General features: G+C 39.1%; 1 protein-coding gene across 10 annotated transcripts in view; it reads left to right on the top strand.

The window, feature by feature from the left end:
* Positions 1-19,379, top strand: part of ANKS1B (ankyrin repeat and sterile alpha motif domain containing 1B) — a 432,033-nt gene that overhangs the window by 266,911 nt on the left and 145,743 nt on the right. For all 10 annotated transcript variants that reach the window (XM_051612894.1, XM_051612912.1, XM_051612951.1 and 7 more), the window contains one exon: positions 8,983-9,135. In XM_051612894.1, coding sequence (XP_051468854.1) covers positions 8,983-9,135 — 153 coding nt within the window. The remainder of the gene's footprint in view (positions 1-8,982; positions 9,136-19,379) is intronic.

The following is a 19,379-nucleotide window of genomic DNA, read 5'->3' on the forward strand; positions in this document are numbered from 1 at the left end:
TGAGAGGGCTTTAAACTAGATGTGAAGGGGGAAGGGGAGAAAACTGGGTCTGTTAGTGACAAGCCCAAGAGGAACACACCAGGGCCCAAAGGCAGGTGGTCTAAGGAGGTTTTGGTCCCACCAGTGTGCTCTGTTTGCTTCCTGAATGCCTGTACGCTAATGCACGCAGCATGGGGAATAAGCAGGAAGAGTTAGAGGTCTGTGTGCGGGCTAAGGGTTATGATCTGGTAGCAATAACAGAGACATGATGGGACAGCTCACATGACTGGAATGTGGCCATGGATGGTTATGTGCTTTTTAGGAAAGATAGGGTGGGGAAGCGAGGTGGTGGAGTTGCTCTTTATGTGAGAGAGCAACTAGAATGTATTGAGTTTTGTGCAGGGGCTGATGAGGGGCAAGTTGAAAGTCTGTGGGTAAGAATTAAGGGGCAGGCTGGTGTGGGTGATACAGTTGTGGGGGTCTACTACAGACCTCCTGATCAAGGCGAGGAAGTTGATGAGGCTTTCTACAGGCAGCTGACAGTAGCCTCACAACTGCAGTCCCTAGTCCTCATGGGAGATTTTAACTACCCTGATATCTGCTGGAATACTTACACAGCCAGCCTTTCACAGTCTAGGAGGTTCCTCCAGTGCATTGATGATAACTTCTTAATGCAAATGGTGGACAAGCCAACTAGAAGAGGAGCGCTGCTGGATCTTGTACTTACCAAAAAGAAGGGCCTTGTTGAAGCAGTGGTGGTCAATGGCAGCCTTGGCTGCAGTGACCACGAGATGGTGGAGTTCAGGATCCTGTGTGGGAGGAACAGAATACCCAGCAGGACCAGAACCCTGGACTTCCACAGGGCGAACTTTGGCCTCCTCAATCAACTGTTAAGGGAAATCCCATGGGACAAGGTGCTAGAAGGTAAAAGGGCTCAAGATAGCTGGTCAACATTCAGGGACCACTTCTTGCAAGCACAGGATCAGAGCATCCCAATGGTTAGGAAATCTAGTAAGGGAGCTAGGAGACCAGCGTGGTTAAAAAAGGAACTGCTGGGCAAACTTAAGTGGAAAAAGAAAGTCTACAGATCATGGAAGGAGGGGATGGTCACTTGGGAGGAATATAGGACTGTTGTCAGAGAATGTAGGGAGGCAATTAGGAAAGCTAAGGCCTCCTTGGAACTTAACCTTGCAAGCCAGGTTAAGGATAATAGAAAGAGCTTTTTCAAATACATAGCTAACAAAACTAACACTAGAGGCAATATTGGCCCACTGTTGAATGAGGCGGGAGCCCTGGTGACAGAGGATATAAAGAAGGCAGAGGTGCTGAACGCCTTCTTTGCCTCTGTCTGTACTCCTGCAGGATTTCCCCATGAGTCCCAGATTCATATAGCCCCAGAAGAAGTCAAGATAGAGGAGGAGTTTGACATGGTAGATGAGGATTGGGTTAGGGATCAGTTGAGTAATCTGGACATCCATAAATCGATGGGTCCAGATGGAATGCATCCAAGGGTGCTGAGGGAGGTGGCGGAGGTCATTGCTAGTCCACTCTCCATCATCTTCGGTAAGTCATGGGTAACAGGAGAGGTGCCTGAGGACTGGAGGATAGCAAAGGTCACACCAGTCTACAAGAAGGGCAAGAAGGAGGACCCGGGTAACTATAGACCGGTCAGCCTCACCTCCATCCCTGGAAAGGTGATGGAACAACTTGTTCTTGTCGCTATCTCTAGGCATATCAAGGACATGGGGGTCATCAGGAGCAGTCAGCATGATTTTATCAAGGGTAAATCATGTTTGACTAACCTCATAGCCTTCTATGAGGAAATTACTAGGTGGATGGATGATGGTAGAGTGGTAGATGTGGTATATCTTGATTTCAGTAAAGCATTTGACATCGTCTCCCACAGCATCCTTGTAGATAAGTTGATCAAGAATGGGTTTGGTGATCAGGTAGTGAGGTGGATCAAGAACTGGTTGAAAGGAAGGAGGCAGAGAGTTGTAGTCAATGGGGCGGAATCTGGTTGGAGGTGTGTGACTAGTGGAGTCCCTCAGGGGTCGGTACTGGGACCGGTGTTGTTCAACATCTTCATCAGCGACCTGGATGAGGGTATAGAATGTACTCTCAGCAAGTTTGCTGATGACACAAAGCTGGGAGGAGTGGCTGACACACTGGAGGGCTGTGCTGCCATTCAGAGGGACTTGGACAGGCTGGAGAGTTGGGCGGGGAGAAACTTGATGAAATTCAACAAGGGCAAGTGTAGAGTCTTGCATCTGGGGAAGAACAACCCCACGTACCAGTACAGGCTGGGGGCTGACCTGCTGGAGAGCAGTGTAGGTGAAAGGGACCTGGGGGTCCTGGTAGACAGGAAGATTACCATGAGCCAGCAATGTGCCCTTGTGGCTAAGAAGGCCAATGGCATCCTGGGGTGTATTAGAAAGGGTGTGGTTAGTAGGTCAACAGAGGTTCTCCTCCCCCTCTGTTCTGCATTGGTGAGGCCGCATCTGGAGTATTGTGTCCAGTTCTGGGCCCCTCAGTTCAAGAAGGACAGGGAACTGCTGGAAAGAGTCCAGCGCAGAGCCACGAAGATGATTAAGGGAGTGGATCATCTCCCTTATGAGGAAAGGCTGAGGGAGCTGGGTCTCTTTAGCTTGGAGAAAAGGAGACTGAGGGGTGACCTCATCAATGTTTACAAATATGTAAGGGGTGAGTGTCAGGGAGATGGAGTTAGGCTTTTCTCAGTGTTGACCAGTGATAGGACAAGGGGTAATGGGATCAAATTGGAGCATAGGAGGTTCAAGGTGAATATTCGAAAAAAATTTTTTACTGTGAGAGTGACAGAGCACTGGAACAGGCTGCCCAGAGAGGTTGTAGAGTCTCCTTCTCTGGAGACATTCAAAACCCACCTGGATGCGTTCCTGTGTGATGTGCTCTAGATGACCCTGCTCTGGCAGGGGGGTTGGACTAGATGATCTTTTGATGATCCCCTAGGATTCTATGATTCTATGATTCTATGACTTCGGTTGAAACACTTGATTCAGAGAAAGGGGTGTGAGTAATGAAGAGTTAAAGGCAGCTGACAGTAAATACAAAGGTATACTTCCACCATTTTGTCCATGTGTGCATGGGTGTGTTCTCCCATTGACGGTGATAAGGTTGTCAACCACTTGACTCAGATCTTCTTGTCTCTTATTAGAGGTTGAAATGTGTTTGGTGCATGACTGCTGCTGATCTTCTGGTTTACTTTCCTCCAAAAAGAGGGCTGATTGTGAGTACCCAGACTATTCTGCCAAGCAAACAAATGTGAAGTAGATAACTTTTAAATCCTACTGTGGCACCAAACCACAGTACTATTGAGCCAAAAAGATAACCACTAATTCAACCCGAGTGAGATAAAAACTAAAGGTGCAGTTGGTGGCATGTTCTATAAAGTAAAACAGGCAGAGGTACTCAGAATCCAGCAAAGGGTGAAAACTTGACTTGGGAGATGTCAGTCTGTGCTAATATCCAGTTTTTGAAAACATACCTCTAAAGGTCTAGTTCTGTGTACTGAAATACCAAAAAATACCCACTGGACTGCTTTTAGAAGTTATAGAAACTCTTGAGATCAAAGGGCATAGCTTCCACTCAGTCTGCAAATTCCAGATCTAGGTTTTCTTAAGATTGCATTGTATGCAATTGAAATGTCCTGAACTGTTGCATTCGGTAGAACTGAATGAGACCTGTCCTTCACTTGACCCAGAAATTGTATCTGGTGAAGAAACAGGAAGTCTTTTCAGTCTTCTGGATCTGGATCTGTTTACATTTTTCCAAAGGCAGGGAGGAGGAGAAAAAGAAAAAGAAAAAAAAAGCATGTGTACATCTACTTTTCTTTAAATTCAGAGAGTAGGTTCCAACTGCAAAAGTCATCGGAAAGGTGCCTATTGCAATGCTAGCAATGTTAAGTAGGAAAATCTGAACTCAGTTCTTGGCATTCCGGATTTAGTGTCAGGGCAGGATCCCAAATCAGGCAGCACTGTGAAGTGAATGTGCCTAAACCAAAAGGTTTATATACAGCTCTTCCTCACCTGCTGTGTCTTTGCAGGCAGGTCGCTGTTTTCACTCAGTGGCTGTCTCAACAGCAGCAAATTCAAAATCTTCTCAGGTCCTTAGGGAGTTGCACCTGTCCCTTGTGAAAGCCACCTCTCTGCCCCTGACTGCAGGCTCAATTTTTGCACAGGCACTGCAGGCAGCAGCTCTGCATAGTGCCCCTGTGCCAGCCAGGCCATCTAGCCTTCAGAAATTACACTCTCCTGTGTCTTATCTTTCAGTGCTCCAGAGGAGGAATGATCTCTTCCAACAACATAAATCCAACTGATCACATTTGTAAAGTACACAATTTATAACAGACAACTCATGAAGACAGGAAAGAAAATAACTGATTCTTTCCCCATTACAGTAAACGAGAATTACTCAGATTGGTAGTTGATAGTTTCATACAAGTTCCCAAAAGTGCTGCTTAAATCTTAGCTACTCCAGGAGTTTAAAAGAAAACATTCTGTGCTTCCTACAAAGATCTTCTTTGCAAAGCAACACAAACATAAGTTCACTGTAATCATAGCCATCATTTAAAAAGCTGTGAAAGTCAAGTCATCTCTTTCTCCTTAGACAGTAGATAAATAGCTTGATTTTAATACACACAGTGTTGAGATCCACCAGCTAGTGTTGTTATCTGTGGAGAAAATAGCATTAGTTCCTCATCTGTCTGAGAAGATCACAGAAAACTGATAATATTCCATATTACAGAATTCACCTTGATGCTTCTGGTGTGTATGTTATAACTTTGAAGCTCCATTTATGTTTATTTGGCTACCTTTCAGAGGCAGAAGATCAAGAACCTTCTATCCTAACATATAAAACCATATAGATACAGCAGTGATACAACTGTAGAAAAGCTGAGTTGCAGACATTTCCTGTTAAAGGATTTCTCAACCCATTAGTATGCTACTTGATATCGCTATTTTATTGTGAGAAATAGCTCCTTCTGGCTTCTGCTTTCTATTCCTTTCAAAGGAAGCAATACTAGTGACAGATCAATAGGATTTCAGAGAGAAATCTCCTATGCTTTGTGTCTTCTTCCATGCTTCATTTATAGAATATTTTCTTAAACATTTATTTTTCTCTAAATCCTATGGGCTTCATTCCTAGCATTTTCCATAGCTGGCATGCTAAAATCATCTGCAGTGAAAGAGCTCACACCAAAATTGTTCTTAAAAGATACCAACTAAAAGAACCAGTAGCAGTGTCTGTGGAAGAACAATACTGCCCCTATTTATGAGCAGTTACTATTTGAAAGACTGTCATGACTGTAAGCTTAGAGATTTTATACTGCTCTGAGGCAAACAGTATGCACTTAGCTGCTTAAATGTTTGACACACCTGGTGAATGTTTTGTAGCTGGTGCAAAATTATCGAAATTTTATACATGAAAAAACAGTCAGTAGATAGGAGTTTTTACTTAAAAAAAAAAAAAAAATCAATCAGCAAATAGCAAGGAAGTCTACTGGTTGTGAATGATCTATGCAAAGAGTCTAAGATCATGGTACAGTATAGAAATAAAACACAAACAGTCCAAGAGCCACAACTGTGGCTGGAGGACTGGAATAAGATGCAACTGAACTGGAGCTCTAATAACGCAAAGGGGCAGCACTTCAGGCAGGTATTTCAAAGTGTTGGTTTTTTTATTTAAAAACTCCATACCATTTCATATGAAAAGCAGATACTATTAATGATAATGTCACATCTAGATAACCAATCTGTGAACAAATATTTGAAAGGAAAACATTCAGCCAGCTATGAATGACAGTTAATAAGCTAGCTGATGTTATTAAAAGACAGAACAACACTTCTCATACAAGGGGATAGACATCAAAAGTTATAGAAAATCTGTTTTAGATAAGACATTGGTCCTTGGTTCATGACAAAACAAAATACTGCTTTTCTGCTGAAACTGCTGGCAACTATTCTAGTTCTGCAATTAATTTTCTTTGATAGAAGCAGCAGGAGGGGACTGCCCCACCAGGGCAGGTGGGCTGGGATCTGAGGGGGGAACAGTGGGATAAGCAGGGAGCACTTGAACAAGGCAAGCAGGGCAGGGATGGTGGCAGTGACTACAGACAGCCATGTCCCAGGGCAAATCCACAAGGACAAGGATGGGACAATTAGGGAGGGTGAGTCAGTGGGTGAGGTGCAAGATGCATGGCTGGGCACAGACCTACCTACAGCATAGCTCTGATGAGTCTCTGGGCCATGGGACTGAGCTCACATGGAGCTCCTGAAGAAGGTGGGGTGGCCCTGACAGGACTTCTCACTGCTCCTCCTCACACAGGTCAATTTCAAGACTACAGCAGCTGCATCATCCCCAACATGGCCTTGAACACATGGAGCCAAATCTCCTGAGCAGGGAGAGAGAAAATGCTTGCAGAGCCTGCTGTGGCCCAGCAGGAAGCCAACATTTTTTTCATTTAGGCTCTTGAGTGACCTGATGACAATTTTGTCATATTGCTACCAAATCCAAAGAGTGATGTTGTCACACATACTTCAGTTGTTCTTGGTCTTCTGCTTATTGGATTGTTTGCCTGTGTTTGCTTGCCTGCAGCCCTTTGCAGCACACAGTTGGGTGATGTCGCCGTTTCCCACAGGTGATATCTATTTTAACAACTCTTCTGACAGAGATCTCCAGTGAAAACTGAGAATTCAGAAATTTCCCATGCTGTGTTTGGTTTTCAGAGGCTGATAGGTTATCAGACTTGTGAAGCTGACTGCATGAGCTTTCTTAATCAGCAAGTCACAAAAAAATTATGTTAAAATCAGGATTTATTAAACATAAATATCAAATATTAATAAACAAAATAAATAATTTGCATAACATGTGCCATTTGGATACATTGAAAATTGTTTTGAAGTTGCTTTGCTTTTCTTTGTTAGAGACAGAAAACAAAAATACCTTATATTTTTCAAAAGTCAGGTGTTCCCTGTGGGCCCTGTACATCTTCTTCATGTCTTCTCTGTATTAGATTTTTCTTCTTCCATTTGTCCAGCCCTTCATTTCAGGTGTCAGTTGTTTAAGCATACCTCATTTCAAATCAGCTCTTGAAATAAACTTCCCAGGAGTCAGAGCTACCAGGGTCCAATATTTTTGAGATCGGCTGGACAGACTACTGTCAATCTAAGATTTGAAGTAAGTCTGAATGATAATGAAAGAATTTTCCATGCTTTTGACATCTAAAAGTTTCATTCTAAATTAGGATTAAATTAAATTCCAAAATGTGAAGTTCAACAACAAAACTGAACTCTCATTTTCTAATATGACTCCTTTGTTACAGAAGTGACCTGAAAGGCTACGATTCCCACTGTTAATTACATGATTTCTCTTGTTTCTCTTTTATTATTTTAGATAATTATTTCACTACACCATTTAAATATTTCCATCAGTATTTTATCTCCAACATCTGCATCAAAAGACCAAAGAGTAAATTGTCATATCCACGATGCAGTGTGTGCCTGCATCACTCCTCTCTGATACTGCAGGAGACCAAGATCAAGATCATGACGTGCTGGCATTCTGCATTTGAACAGACAGATCGACCAACACTACTGCAGCTTTCAAATGCAGACTTTCAGTTTTTATTCTCTGCTTTTAATTCAAATTGTTTTTCAAACAAACCATGAGAAATAAATGGCAAGATATTAAGATCAAAGTTATCTCCTTTTTAACTTGCTTTGTCACTCATCTCAAACTTAAGCTCAAAGAATTATGTTTCTGTCAAACTTCCCTTGTTTCTCAGGCAGTAGGAATGTACAGAAATAGGCAGAAATGGGAAACTGACTTTCACCATGCACAGTGTCATTCTTGCAGCTGGGAGATCCTATGCAAAACACAAGGTTTCCAAAACCCTAAATCTTCTTAACAGTTTACCAGTTCAGTGTATCATCAAGTTAGCAATAGTTAAACTTCTATAGCAAGATGATATGCATATAATACTATATTGCAGATTTTTTTTCTACTTTGTTCTGCCATTATTGCGAAATACTTTAAAATTCATAAAAACAGTATGGCATAACAAGCTGCACCGGTAGAGGTTTTATACATTTTTGTCTTTAATGGCTAGCTTAAAAATCTTCACTTATTTCACCTAGAGGCAATTGAGAAAGAAAAATCACAGCTCTTCTTGGTAGCTTAACAAAATTCAGAAAAAAAATATTCCAGTTGTGTTTCTTAGTTTGCTATGAAAACAAGATTTATGTGATTATGCTTTCTGTGCCTGTTTTGCTATATGAATGCAGGTGGTGGTCTTCTATGTATGTCATTTTGTCAATTTCATTCCAATAATACTTGATCTGATTGTCCAATCTCAACTGACTTTGCAGATAGAGAGGAATATAAAATATATTAAATTCTCATGAAAAATGTGACCAGGTTTAGGAAAGAGACTATTTTAAGCCTCCCCTGGGGGCAGGAAAAAAGCAGTGTGGCTTCAACTATTATAAAATATCAGATAACCTACTAGTAGAGATAAATTAGGAATAATATAACCAAGGCAAAATATTTCATTTGTAGTTTGATACCAAAAGAACCATTCCTCAGTCTAAGTTCTTCCCCTTCTATGAAATCTTAGGTGAAAATCTGACATTTTTTTGCAGTCAGGATATTAATAATATTTTGTTCTCTCTCTTTTGCCTTCCCTCGCTTACGGATTCCCTGATGTCTAGTAAGAATTGAACTCATAGTACAGTTATAGTATATCCTGGTTTAAAAGGCAAACAGGCATAAGAAAAGAGATCAATTGAAAACTAAGTTTTGTTAGTGCTTTTTCTTACGAAAATGTTTCATGTTTTATTAATCATTAAATGAATGTTGATTGGAGAATAAGATAATTCTGACCCAAGGAAAATAATATAAATAACTGCTGTTCTGAAGATGTTCAATGAATATTATCAGTAATTCTTACTCATTCTTGTTTTTCAGATGAAGCAGATTGGTCACGATGGTTACAACCCCACCTCTGTAGCTGAATGGCTGGATTCCATTGAACTGGGTGACTATACCAAATCCTTTCTAATTAATGGCTATACATCGATGGATCTTGTGAAAAAAATCTGGGAGATTGAATTAATTAATGTAAGTTGATCATTTTATAGCAATAGTCTCTCCTAAATACATTATAGTACTTGCCCTTACGTATCAAAGAGAAAGCAGAAAAGTAAATTGCACTACAAATGCAGTTATCAAACCCTGTTAATTATTTCAGCTTTCATGCCTGTACCTGCATTGACTGTACTCTTGACTTCCATTTGCTTTGCCATTGTCTTTAGCATGGTATTCAATCAGCATGATTGTGTCATCACTTTAGAATACTGAATGACATTTAAAATATATTTTGGTAGTTTATAGCTATAAAGCAGAAGTCTCTGCTTTTAAAGTGCCTAATAACAGTACTTCTTCTAAAGGTACTTACAGTTTACTTTGTACAAATTCTGTGGCTAAATTAAAATAAGGAAACCTTATATATAGTTAGTACATTATGCTAAAGCAACAAAATATATTATTTAATTACCACTTTGCTTGAAACTTTACTTACATGAGTCAATTAAATTAGGTGCCCACATATTGGCAACAGTAAACTTTAATATGGACTGCAGTGCAGAGTAATTTAGAGTTAGATTAATTTTGAACTGTTACAGTGAAGACATTGACAGTACAGCTTTGCCAATGAAAGTTATGTGCTTGAAATTGAATTGTTTCCTTTTATAAAAGATAGATGATTATAGCTTTGCTGTGGCTTTTGAAATCAACGGTATTGTCAGTTTATCTGAATGTTATGGCAATCACTACCTGGAGAAAAGCCCAAAGTCATATTTTATTGGTTCTTCACAGACAAAAAGCAGTGCTCTTCCTTCCAGTAGCAGAGATACTGCATCTCTGCCTCTGATAAGTGCCTAACTCCCAGAACAGTCAAAGGCCTACCAGTAACCATAGGTAATCAAGCATAAGAGAGAGCAGCTCTTACAGCTTTATACCGGGAAAGAGTTCCAAGTGTGTTCCAGGCTGAACGAATGGAGAACATACTGATGATGCAAACCTGTGTTTCAACACAGTACCTGGTGCTTTGTAGAGTAAGAATAAGGACCAAACTCTGCCTTACATGTTGTGTCTGTTACCTTCAATGTATGCTGTAGGAGTATAACTGAAGTCATGATTGATGCTATTATGGGTGTCTGCTGGTAAGCTATTTGTATCTTTAAGTCTTTTTTCTATAAGTAGCTGGAATTTTAGTAAGAACTGGGGACCCTTTGCTCCAGAAGCTAGTATAGATTAACAACCTGCAGTGAGCTGAAAAAAGTGGAAGTCTCTGCTCACACTGTTGCAGAAGCAACTTAATCTTGCATCCCAAACATTTTGCCATAATCAATTTGGAAACAAATTACCCTTTAGCTCCCCCAAGTGGATCATTAAAACTTCATTAAAGGCTCGTGGTTTGATTCCAGACTTGCTTAAACTGATGAAAAGCACTGAAGTTAACAGGAATCCACTTCTGTAAAATTAGTACAAACTAGACCAGTATATATCCCTCTAATTTCAGAGCTTAACATTATGTTCTCATTCAAGGCCTGTATGTCTTGGGGAAACACTCCCATTTGCCATGAGTTGCAAGAAGAAGCCATTAAGTTGTTGTCTAAATATTTGTATAGAAATAGATACCTGTAGAGATAAATATTTCTCCCACCTGATGTATCATTGGATCGTGTTTTTAAAGAGCAAAGCAAATAAGGTAGTTCTACTTTCTTAGAATTTCTATTTTAGTACAGTCAGAATATATTTAATTCTCACCAATCAGTAGTAGCTAACCAATGAAATAATGTCCAGTGAGAAAATCTGTAGCTTAGAGAAGTATTTACTGTTATTTTTCCATTTCAATTGGAAGGAATCTTTCGGCAATGGACATGAAATTGGTTTGAAGCATTGTTCAGTCGGGCAGAACAAGATATTTACCTCTGACCAGCAGGCCTGCTTTCTGAAATCAATTTCAAAGGTCTTACTGCCCATTCAAGTGATGACAAACAAGAGCTTATTACAGAAGGTTTTTCATAAAGGAATCCATAAAGGTCAAAGCCACTAACTCTGCAATAGGACTCCTGACTTGAGTAGGTCAGAATCCAGGCACTCAAAAAATAAGAGGAAAAAACAGACTCGACATCCTGAAAAGAAATCAGAGTATCCTTGGTTTGGTGGTTCTTGGTGCTTAAGTTGTAGATGGAGCAAGAAATTTCATTTGCACTTACACCAAATATGCAATAAAAACATATCAAGGGCTACAGCTATGATAACTTTTTCATTTTAGCCATCAGTTCAAACAGTTGCAGCCACTGAATTTGACATAAGAGCCATTTCTGCTTTGGTGCAAGTTCATATTTGGTGCTTCTATCCATTAAGCCATTAGGGAATCATCCATGTCTTGTGAAGGGTTAGGTAGAAACAGATTAGAAGGTAGAGATAATATCTTCTATTCAGTAAACCAGCATAGCTGAAAGAACAGGGGAGAGAAGGGGGTATTCAATTCTTCACAAGCCCTTCTTTACATCTTAAAAAATGAAAATTATTTATTATCTTCTTTCTACAGCTTTTTTGTGATCATCAGCTTACATGCCTGTGGATGAAGTTCATGAAGCTTCAGGGTTTTTTTCCTAGATCTAAATTAGTAGTAAGGTCATCCTTTATCATAATAAATCTCAGTATAGTGTTGAGTTTTACTTATCACATACCTCTGAACTTTCATGTGTGATGCTGACCAAGATACTTTTCTTCTACTTCAGGATATAAATCTATTCAATTAGGTTATTAAAGCAAACAGTTATTTTTTTTAAAGAGAAAAAGAAGAAAGCATATTCTGAAAGTCTTCCTGCAACTGAATAAAGCTAGCCTCTTTAAACTCCCTTTGTGAACTATAAAGGATGGCAAAAGAAAAGATCCTTCAGAGGATGATTCAGGGTGGTTAAATTATGGTTAATTATCTGGATTGCTTCTTTGTCTCTCCCTAGTGTCATACAGAGATGCTAAGAAGATTAGCTTTAGTATGAGTGTTGATCTGCCTGAGGATAAGAAGGCTCCTCAGAGGTACCTGGACAGGCTGGATCAATTGTGTGAGGTTAACCAAGGCTACGTGCTGGGTCCTGCACGTGGGTCAAAACAACCCCATACAATACTACAGGCTTGGGGAAAAGTGGCTGGAAAGCTGTCAGAGGAAATGGACCTGTAGATACTGGTCAACAACTGGCTGAATATGAGCCAGTATTGTGCAGCAGTGGCCAGGAAGGCCAACAGCATCCTGGCTTGTATGAGAAGTAGTGTGGCCAGCAGGACTAGGGCAGTGATTGTCCCCCCGTACTCAGCACTGGTGTGGCTGCACCTCAAATACTGTGTTCAGTTTTGGGCCCCTCAATACAAGAAAGATACTTTGGTGCTGGAGCAAGTCCAGAGAAGGGAAACCAAGCTGGTGAAGGGTCTAGAGAACAACTCTTATGAGAAGCATCTGAAGGAACTGGTGTTGTTTAGTCTGGAGAAAAGGAGGCTGAGGGAAGACCTTATTGCTCTCTAGCACAACCTGAAAGGAGGCTGTAACAAGGTGGGTGTTGGTCTCTTTTCCCAAGTAGGAAGTGATAGAACAAGAGGAGATAGCCTCAAGTTGTGCCTGGGGAGGTTTAGATTTAATATTAGGAATAAAATCTTCACTGAGACGGTTGTCAGGCACTGAACAGGCTGCCCATGTAAGTGGCTGAGTCTCTGCCCCTGGAAGGATTTTAAAGACATATTGATGTGGTGCTTAAGGACCTGATTTAGGGGTCAACTTGGCAGTGCTGGGTTAATTGTTGGACTTGGTGATCTTAAAGGTCTTTTCCAAACCAAATGATTCTATGATTAAAACTAACCTTCATCAATTACCCCTTACTAAATGATCAGAGCTTTGAATCTTCTTATCTTCCTAAAAACAATAGTTCTTAACTCTGTTCCAACACTGTTTTACCATCCCTGGAAGTTTCTATCTGGGCAAGCACATTTAAAAAAAAAACTTCAAGGAGGGTGCCAAGCATAGGAGACAGAGAGGGTCTGAGACACCAGTGGTAAACATCATCTTCCCTCGGATTCTCTAGTCTTCCAGATACCTCAGTGGCATTAAGAAACAAATTGAATGTTTGCAATGTGTTGCAAATTATTCCAGCAAGGTAATGTCTACTCTAAGTTACGTGCTAGTTTCTTTCCAACTTTTATGAATATAGTGTGCGTTTTTCTTCAAGCACAATCATGTAGCAATTACTTAAGCATCTGAATCAGAAAAGTAATTTCAAAGTTATTCAATTGTGTTTCCTGAAAACTCCCACCAGCATTCTCATTCCTTTTTCAACAAGCCAGACTTTGAAATTTAGATTCTGTTTCAATAATTCATTTTTCATTTAGATCAAGAATTTTGCCAGATCCATTTGCTTGATTATTTTCTCAGGTATTTTCTTCCTGGGAAGTATAGTTTTAATTTTCTTATTCCGGGGTTTGTAAGTATTCAGAATGTCTTCTCCCAGCATTGGCTTTATCAAGACTTCTGGGTTGGTCTCCCAGGTTTCTTGGCTCATTAGAGAAGTCAGATTCTGCACCCTGATTCAGGTATCATTTATTTGATGCTGCAGCTACATGGAACATTTCTGAAATACATATAATCTGCTGGGGAAAAAAAAAGTCCACTATGTTATGAAAGCCCCTAACCCATTCTAAGTGTGCACCTATGTTTTAAAGCATAAACACTCTTCTACATGACTAATCATATTATTCTTGTCTGTTATTCTGGATTACTTATGTAACCCTCCCCCTTGGGGAGTCACTCTCTTCAGGGAACTTTTATCAAAGAGATTCTTCAGGCAAGATATAAACAGCTTAAAAACACAAAGCAAGTTATTTATCACCTAACAGACACAATATAATATAAGGATAATGAACTAGGCATTAAATCAGCCTCCACCAAATGACTCACTAAGTCTACTGGGCAAGTAGTCATCACTCAGGTAGGGGAGGGCTGGCCTCTGTTGATCCCTGGAACAGGCTGATCTGTGGTGTTGCTGAGTTGCTGCCTTCTGATTTACCTGTTATTCCTTGGGATTTTATACCTTTTCATCTGAATGTTGTTACCCTTGAATCCTTGAGGTGCCAGTTTCCCCCATCTCAACAATCTTGCTTGTGTCTGCAACTTTACCTTTCTTGCATGCTTCCAGCCTGTGCACTCTCACAGCTCCTTCTCACGCACAGGCAATTTTCTCAGAGGAAAACTGAGAACAGTTGCACAGCTGTGCTGTGCTGAAAGTAGGCCTTGCCTCACAGATAGCTGAACTCCTGTGAGGAGGGTTTCATGTCAGTGGCCTGGTTTACATTTCTTCTCAATTAGTTCATCCTGCACTGTGAGCTTTTTATATTTTCATACATCCGTCTTTCACGTGGATGATTTAGTCTTTGTCTCCTGTACAATTAATGTTTACCAAATGCTTTCTAAAACTTGGTTACTGTCCAGATTTTGAGCTTTTTAGGAAGTGTTCTTGATACTGCCTCTCACAAATTGCTTTACTGGTTTACATTAGGGTAGAATGATTGCTGTTCAAGATCAGATCAAAGATACTAGTGAGAGAAAATAGCTACCAATGGACTGCTTTCATTCATTTATAGTTAAATACTTCAGACCCTCCACAACATCATCAACAACATCCACAATTTAATTTCATTATACACTGTGCGAAAAGGTGATTCTTTAGTTACATTAAAAGCTGCTACATGATCATTTCACTGCAGCCCACTAGGTTTTGTACAGTAGCAGTGGAGGTGCCTGAAAAAGGCCATACTGAAACAGATCAGAGGATCTGCCTGACCCACTGGGCTGCCTCTAAAAATGGCCTTAAGCACATGATCAGGGAAGGCTACACAGATAGGATAAGCATGTTATGAACTATCTGCATAGCATTCTCCTAGTCAGTAATAATTTTCAGCTCAGGGACTTCTGAAATTTGGCAAGTTCTTCCCAACTGGTCCTTGTCTTTCTTACACTGAATGAGTTATTTCCATCATCAAGTTTTGTAATCTTACTGCTAGTCTTCTTTCCTATGGAATTTATGAATATATTGAACAGCAGAGGTCCTTTTACAAATCTGTTCAGAAATTCACTAACCTTCTTCCACTGTGAAAACTGCATTTATCCCCTGCAGTTTCCTGCTTTAACCCACTTTTTATCCATTAAATAACACCTTCACTTGGCTTGATGCCATGACTGTTTTGGTTTTGGTTTGGTTTGGTTTTCTTAAAAGACTTTTAGAAGTGGCTTCATCAAAAGACTTAAGAAATGCAGGCAAACAAGCAGATCAAGCAGATCATCAGCATCATCAACATACTTTTTGACTGTTTCAAGGAACTCCAAGAAGTTTTTGAGATAAAAGGTGCCTTTACACTCAATCACTACAGCTCTTCCCGGATGTGTTTATCTGTGTCTTCTATTAGTATGCATTATTGAATTCCTACTAATTTGCCTGAGACAGGATTGGAGGCTGTTTTTTCCATGAACTCTTCAAAAATTCTCATAAATTTTGCCATCCTCCAGTCTTCAGAAAACAAGAAGGTTTAAGGTAAAAGTTAGACATCAGTGCTAGTGAATCATCAAGTTCATTCTTGAATTCGGTGCTATAGTTCCTTTTGCATGCTTCTCTCGTTTCTCCTTTCAGTCATCTCATTTGCAAATTGAAGAGTCTTAGTCCATTTAGCCATTCCATACTCCCAGAATTCTTTGCTCTGTAGCTTTCTGGTCCTTTTGTGTACAGCTCCAATACTCAGAGTGCCAGCAATACATGACTAATTTCCAAGTCAGAACTGCTTTATACATGTTTAGCTTCAGCCTATAGATCTAAGTAATGGCAATCACTGTATTGAAATTATTTCTGAAAGCTCTCATGAGGCCCTAGCCAACTACTAATGCATCGACAATCTCAGTACAACTTACAGTCTCTGTTTAAAGAACTTACAAATGGACCACATCCTCCATTCAGAGTGCTTGCCCAGGTTAGTGTCTCACTTAGCAGTTTTCCCATCTTGTTATTTAATTTCCCTAGCATGTCACTCTGCAGAAGCAGTTTTTGAAAAAGGAATAAAACATTACATCTCAACAGTATATTCTTAGGCATTGTGACTGCAGATCTACAATTCCTCTTCCTAGAAAATTACCTGTATGGCTTTTTCTTTGTTCACTCTTTCCAGATATTCAGGAGCATATTGCTCGTGTACTTGATTAAGAAATACTTGAAGTTAATTTATGTGCACCAACACTTTTAAATAAGCCATATATTTAAACATGCACACACAGACGTGTGTATGTATGATAAATATATCTATATAAAATGCGTAAAAATATATGTATTTGAAAGTATTCTCCAGCAAGCTAAGTGATGGACTATCACACTTCAAATGCAATTGCCACTTCTGTAGATACAATCATGTAGATGTACTGTTGACAAAACCACAAGTTTCGTGTTTCTAAGTTTCTAGGTAGCATAAAATGCTAGAGAAGCTTTCTGACATGCTTCTAAAAATCTCGTTGGAAGCTCTTTATCCTCAAAAAAGCCAAGTGCCTGCATTGTAACTTGATACCGTGTTTAACCCTTATGTATAGTTTCTGCATGTAACATTTTGGATAGGTAGTGATCTTGTAGCCTTTGAGTGATTTGATGTACAGACTTCCATCTGTTCCTCATGGTAATACAAAATGCTTTTAAAATACATCATCCTCTATCCTGTATACTGTTACTGTTACTTGCAAAAGATCAGGAGATGGCATAAACCGTGGCAATTTCTGCAAACCATGTACTGTTTATGTCTTCCTACTCCCACCTTGGATCATGGCAGTGCTCAGACTCAGAAGTGGGAGGAAAAACACTTCTTTTAGTTCAAATACAGTGCTTTATTCTGGTTACAATACAACATGGAAAGAATGAAATAGAAAGTGTTCACACTGCAGACATTTCCACAGCATTTTTACTTTTTTTTTTTTTTTGGTAGTATAAAGATTCTTCTGTAATCCATCTGGTGTCATTTTATACTAGAGGTTAATTTAAAAGATTATGTAAGTACTTTGAAACAATTTCGCTAATTCTATATTTGCATTTCCTTATATTGTGATCATAATTTTTAAAAAATATTGATTTTCGATTAAAAAGTGGTAGTAAAATAGCCATGTTTGATGAGTAAATATAGCCATTGAAATCTTCAGATTTCTTCTAACGTTTCTCATTTCCTGCATTATTTTTAAATGTAAGGATTTTAGTCATATCAAAATGATATAATTTTCTAACAACCACTTTTCCTCTTTTCTGAGGTAATTCTTTGTTCTTTTATCAGCATCATTAAAACCAGAGCTTTTTTCCCCTTTCTCCTTTTCCCTTTTTTCTTTCCCTCTGCCCCACGCTCTCTTCAAAACAAATTATAATCAGGTAGTGATTGGCAGCAATTTTTAGTACTAATAATCAAAGCTGAGCAATTTTAGCACCTATTGTGTTCCACCTGCAGGATCATTTTCTTGTCCTGTAACACACTAGGTAGCACAAATGATTGATTTATAATGCCAGGTAATTTTTTTATTAAAGCAACCTACTCTGCCAGGTGCCAGAGAGGGTCCTGTCTCAAGTATCCTGCCAAAATCTCGCTCCATTCTGGCAGCAAATAAATTTCATTATAATCTGATTTTCTGTCTAAAATCTTAGTGTTCTATAAGAAGGTTCATATTTCAAGTTTCAGAATGTGATCTTTCCAGGGACTACAACAGAAGCAGACCAACCCAAGACTTATTATTCTTTTTTAAAAAGGTAGAAAATAACCTCTCTTCCCAGCCCACAAGTTCTCTACAAAAACAGATAAAATAAATACTCATTAAATATCTTGTTGTCCTAGGCAACAACTTGTTCTTGCTCCCGTAGCTTAGAAGAGCCCTAGATAAAGAGCTATATTTTACCAGCTTAACCTCTTCAGTGTTGATGAGCTTGCAAGAAAATTTTACTTCCATTTTAGAATAATGTCCTTCTTCAGAGCCTTTAGTCTGATAATAATTTAGGGATTTTAAAGCCATGCTGTTTTGAATTTAGCATCCTAAACATGCTGTCTTAGGATAGCTTTCCCCATTACTGTAATAACTGTAGATTGTAGTAAAGGTAGTTCCTCAAAAATAATTCCATTATAAGCATTTAAATTTTGTTTTCTGGACAGCATTTGTGGTAGTTTTGCTGGAATAAATTGCTTGTTTGGAATCTGCTGTCCCCAAGCCCTACCTCTTACAGATTAAGACATTTTAAAATATTATGTTGATTGAAGGTCAATGTAAAGTGTGTGGTAGATAAAAGTAAGCTAACACAGTGATATTAAGGTTGTAAAGCAATGCTTCTGCCTTTACTTTGAAAAATATTTGTACTGCAAAACTTACACAGAAGTATTCCTGTTTGCAAACAAATAAAGCTGCAGAATTTATTACATAATACTTTCAAGGACTGCAGTACTGTTTTGACAGTTATAAAAGAACACTTGTATTTTTTCAACTAACTCTCCCATTCAGCAGTGAGCAAAGGAGAAATAATTACTCTTTAAAATGTTTCTGTTGAGGTTTTTTTTCCCCTGCTTTTTCATTGCTTTCTAGAATACTGTGAGGAGTTGATATTTCCAATAAAAATTCCCAAGAGTGTATCGGGTATTGACTAACATAATTTGTTTTCTGTTCACAACTAGTTTTAATAGTTAAAGGTGAAGAGGACTGAACAGCAGTCATTTTAGCTATAAGGATGTTGAAGATTAGAAACATTTTGGAAACATTTTCCCTGTAGAGCACATTTTGATAACATTCTCAGGTATAAGAGCAAGTGCAGTGCTGTGCCATATAGACCTATCAGAATTATTAATGTGTCAGAAATAGGACAGCATTATCCTGGTCTTCTGCCTAAATATCCCTTCTCAAATTGTTGGAACTAGCTTGGATATCCCTGCAATCCATGGCATTAGCAGTCCTGGATTTCAAAAAAGAATGAAAAATATTATACCAATATTCTTAGTAGAAGTAAGGTCAGAATGTTTCAACATAACAAAGATGGGGGAAGTATTCACTTAGCTATAAAAACTTCTATTGCAGACTACAGCCAACAAGGGTTGAGTTCTTAAAGTCATCTTCAAGGATTTTGTCCTTTGTTGTTTTCAACTTTCAAATTAATAAGGTTTTAGTCACTTTCCATAAAGAGCAATTGAAAATCCTAATAGTTGGTGGTGCCAAGATACCTTTCATAGTCAGTCTGTATAATTTCAAAATTATCTCAGTT

Source organism: Apus apus, chromosome 1 (assembly GCF_020740795.1).
Source record: "Apus apus isolate bApuApu2 chromosome 1, bApuApu2.pri.cur, whole genome shotgun sequence".
Classification (NCBI taxonomy): domain Eukaryota; kingdom Metazoa; phylum Chordata; class Aves; order Apodiformes; family Apodidae; genus Apus; species Apus apus.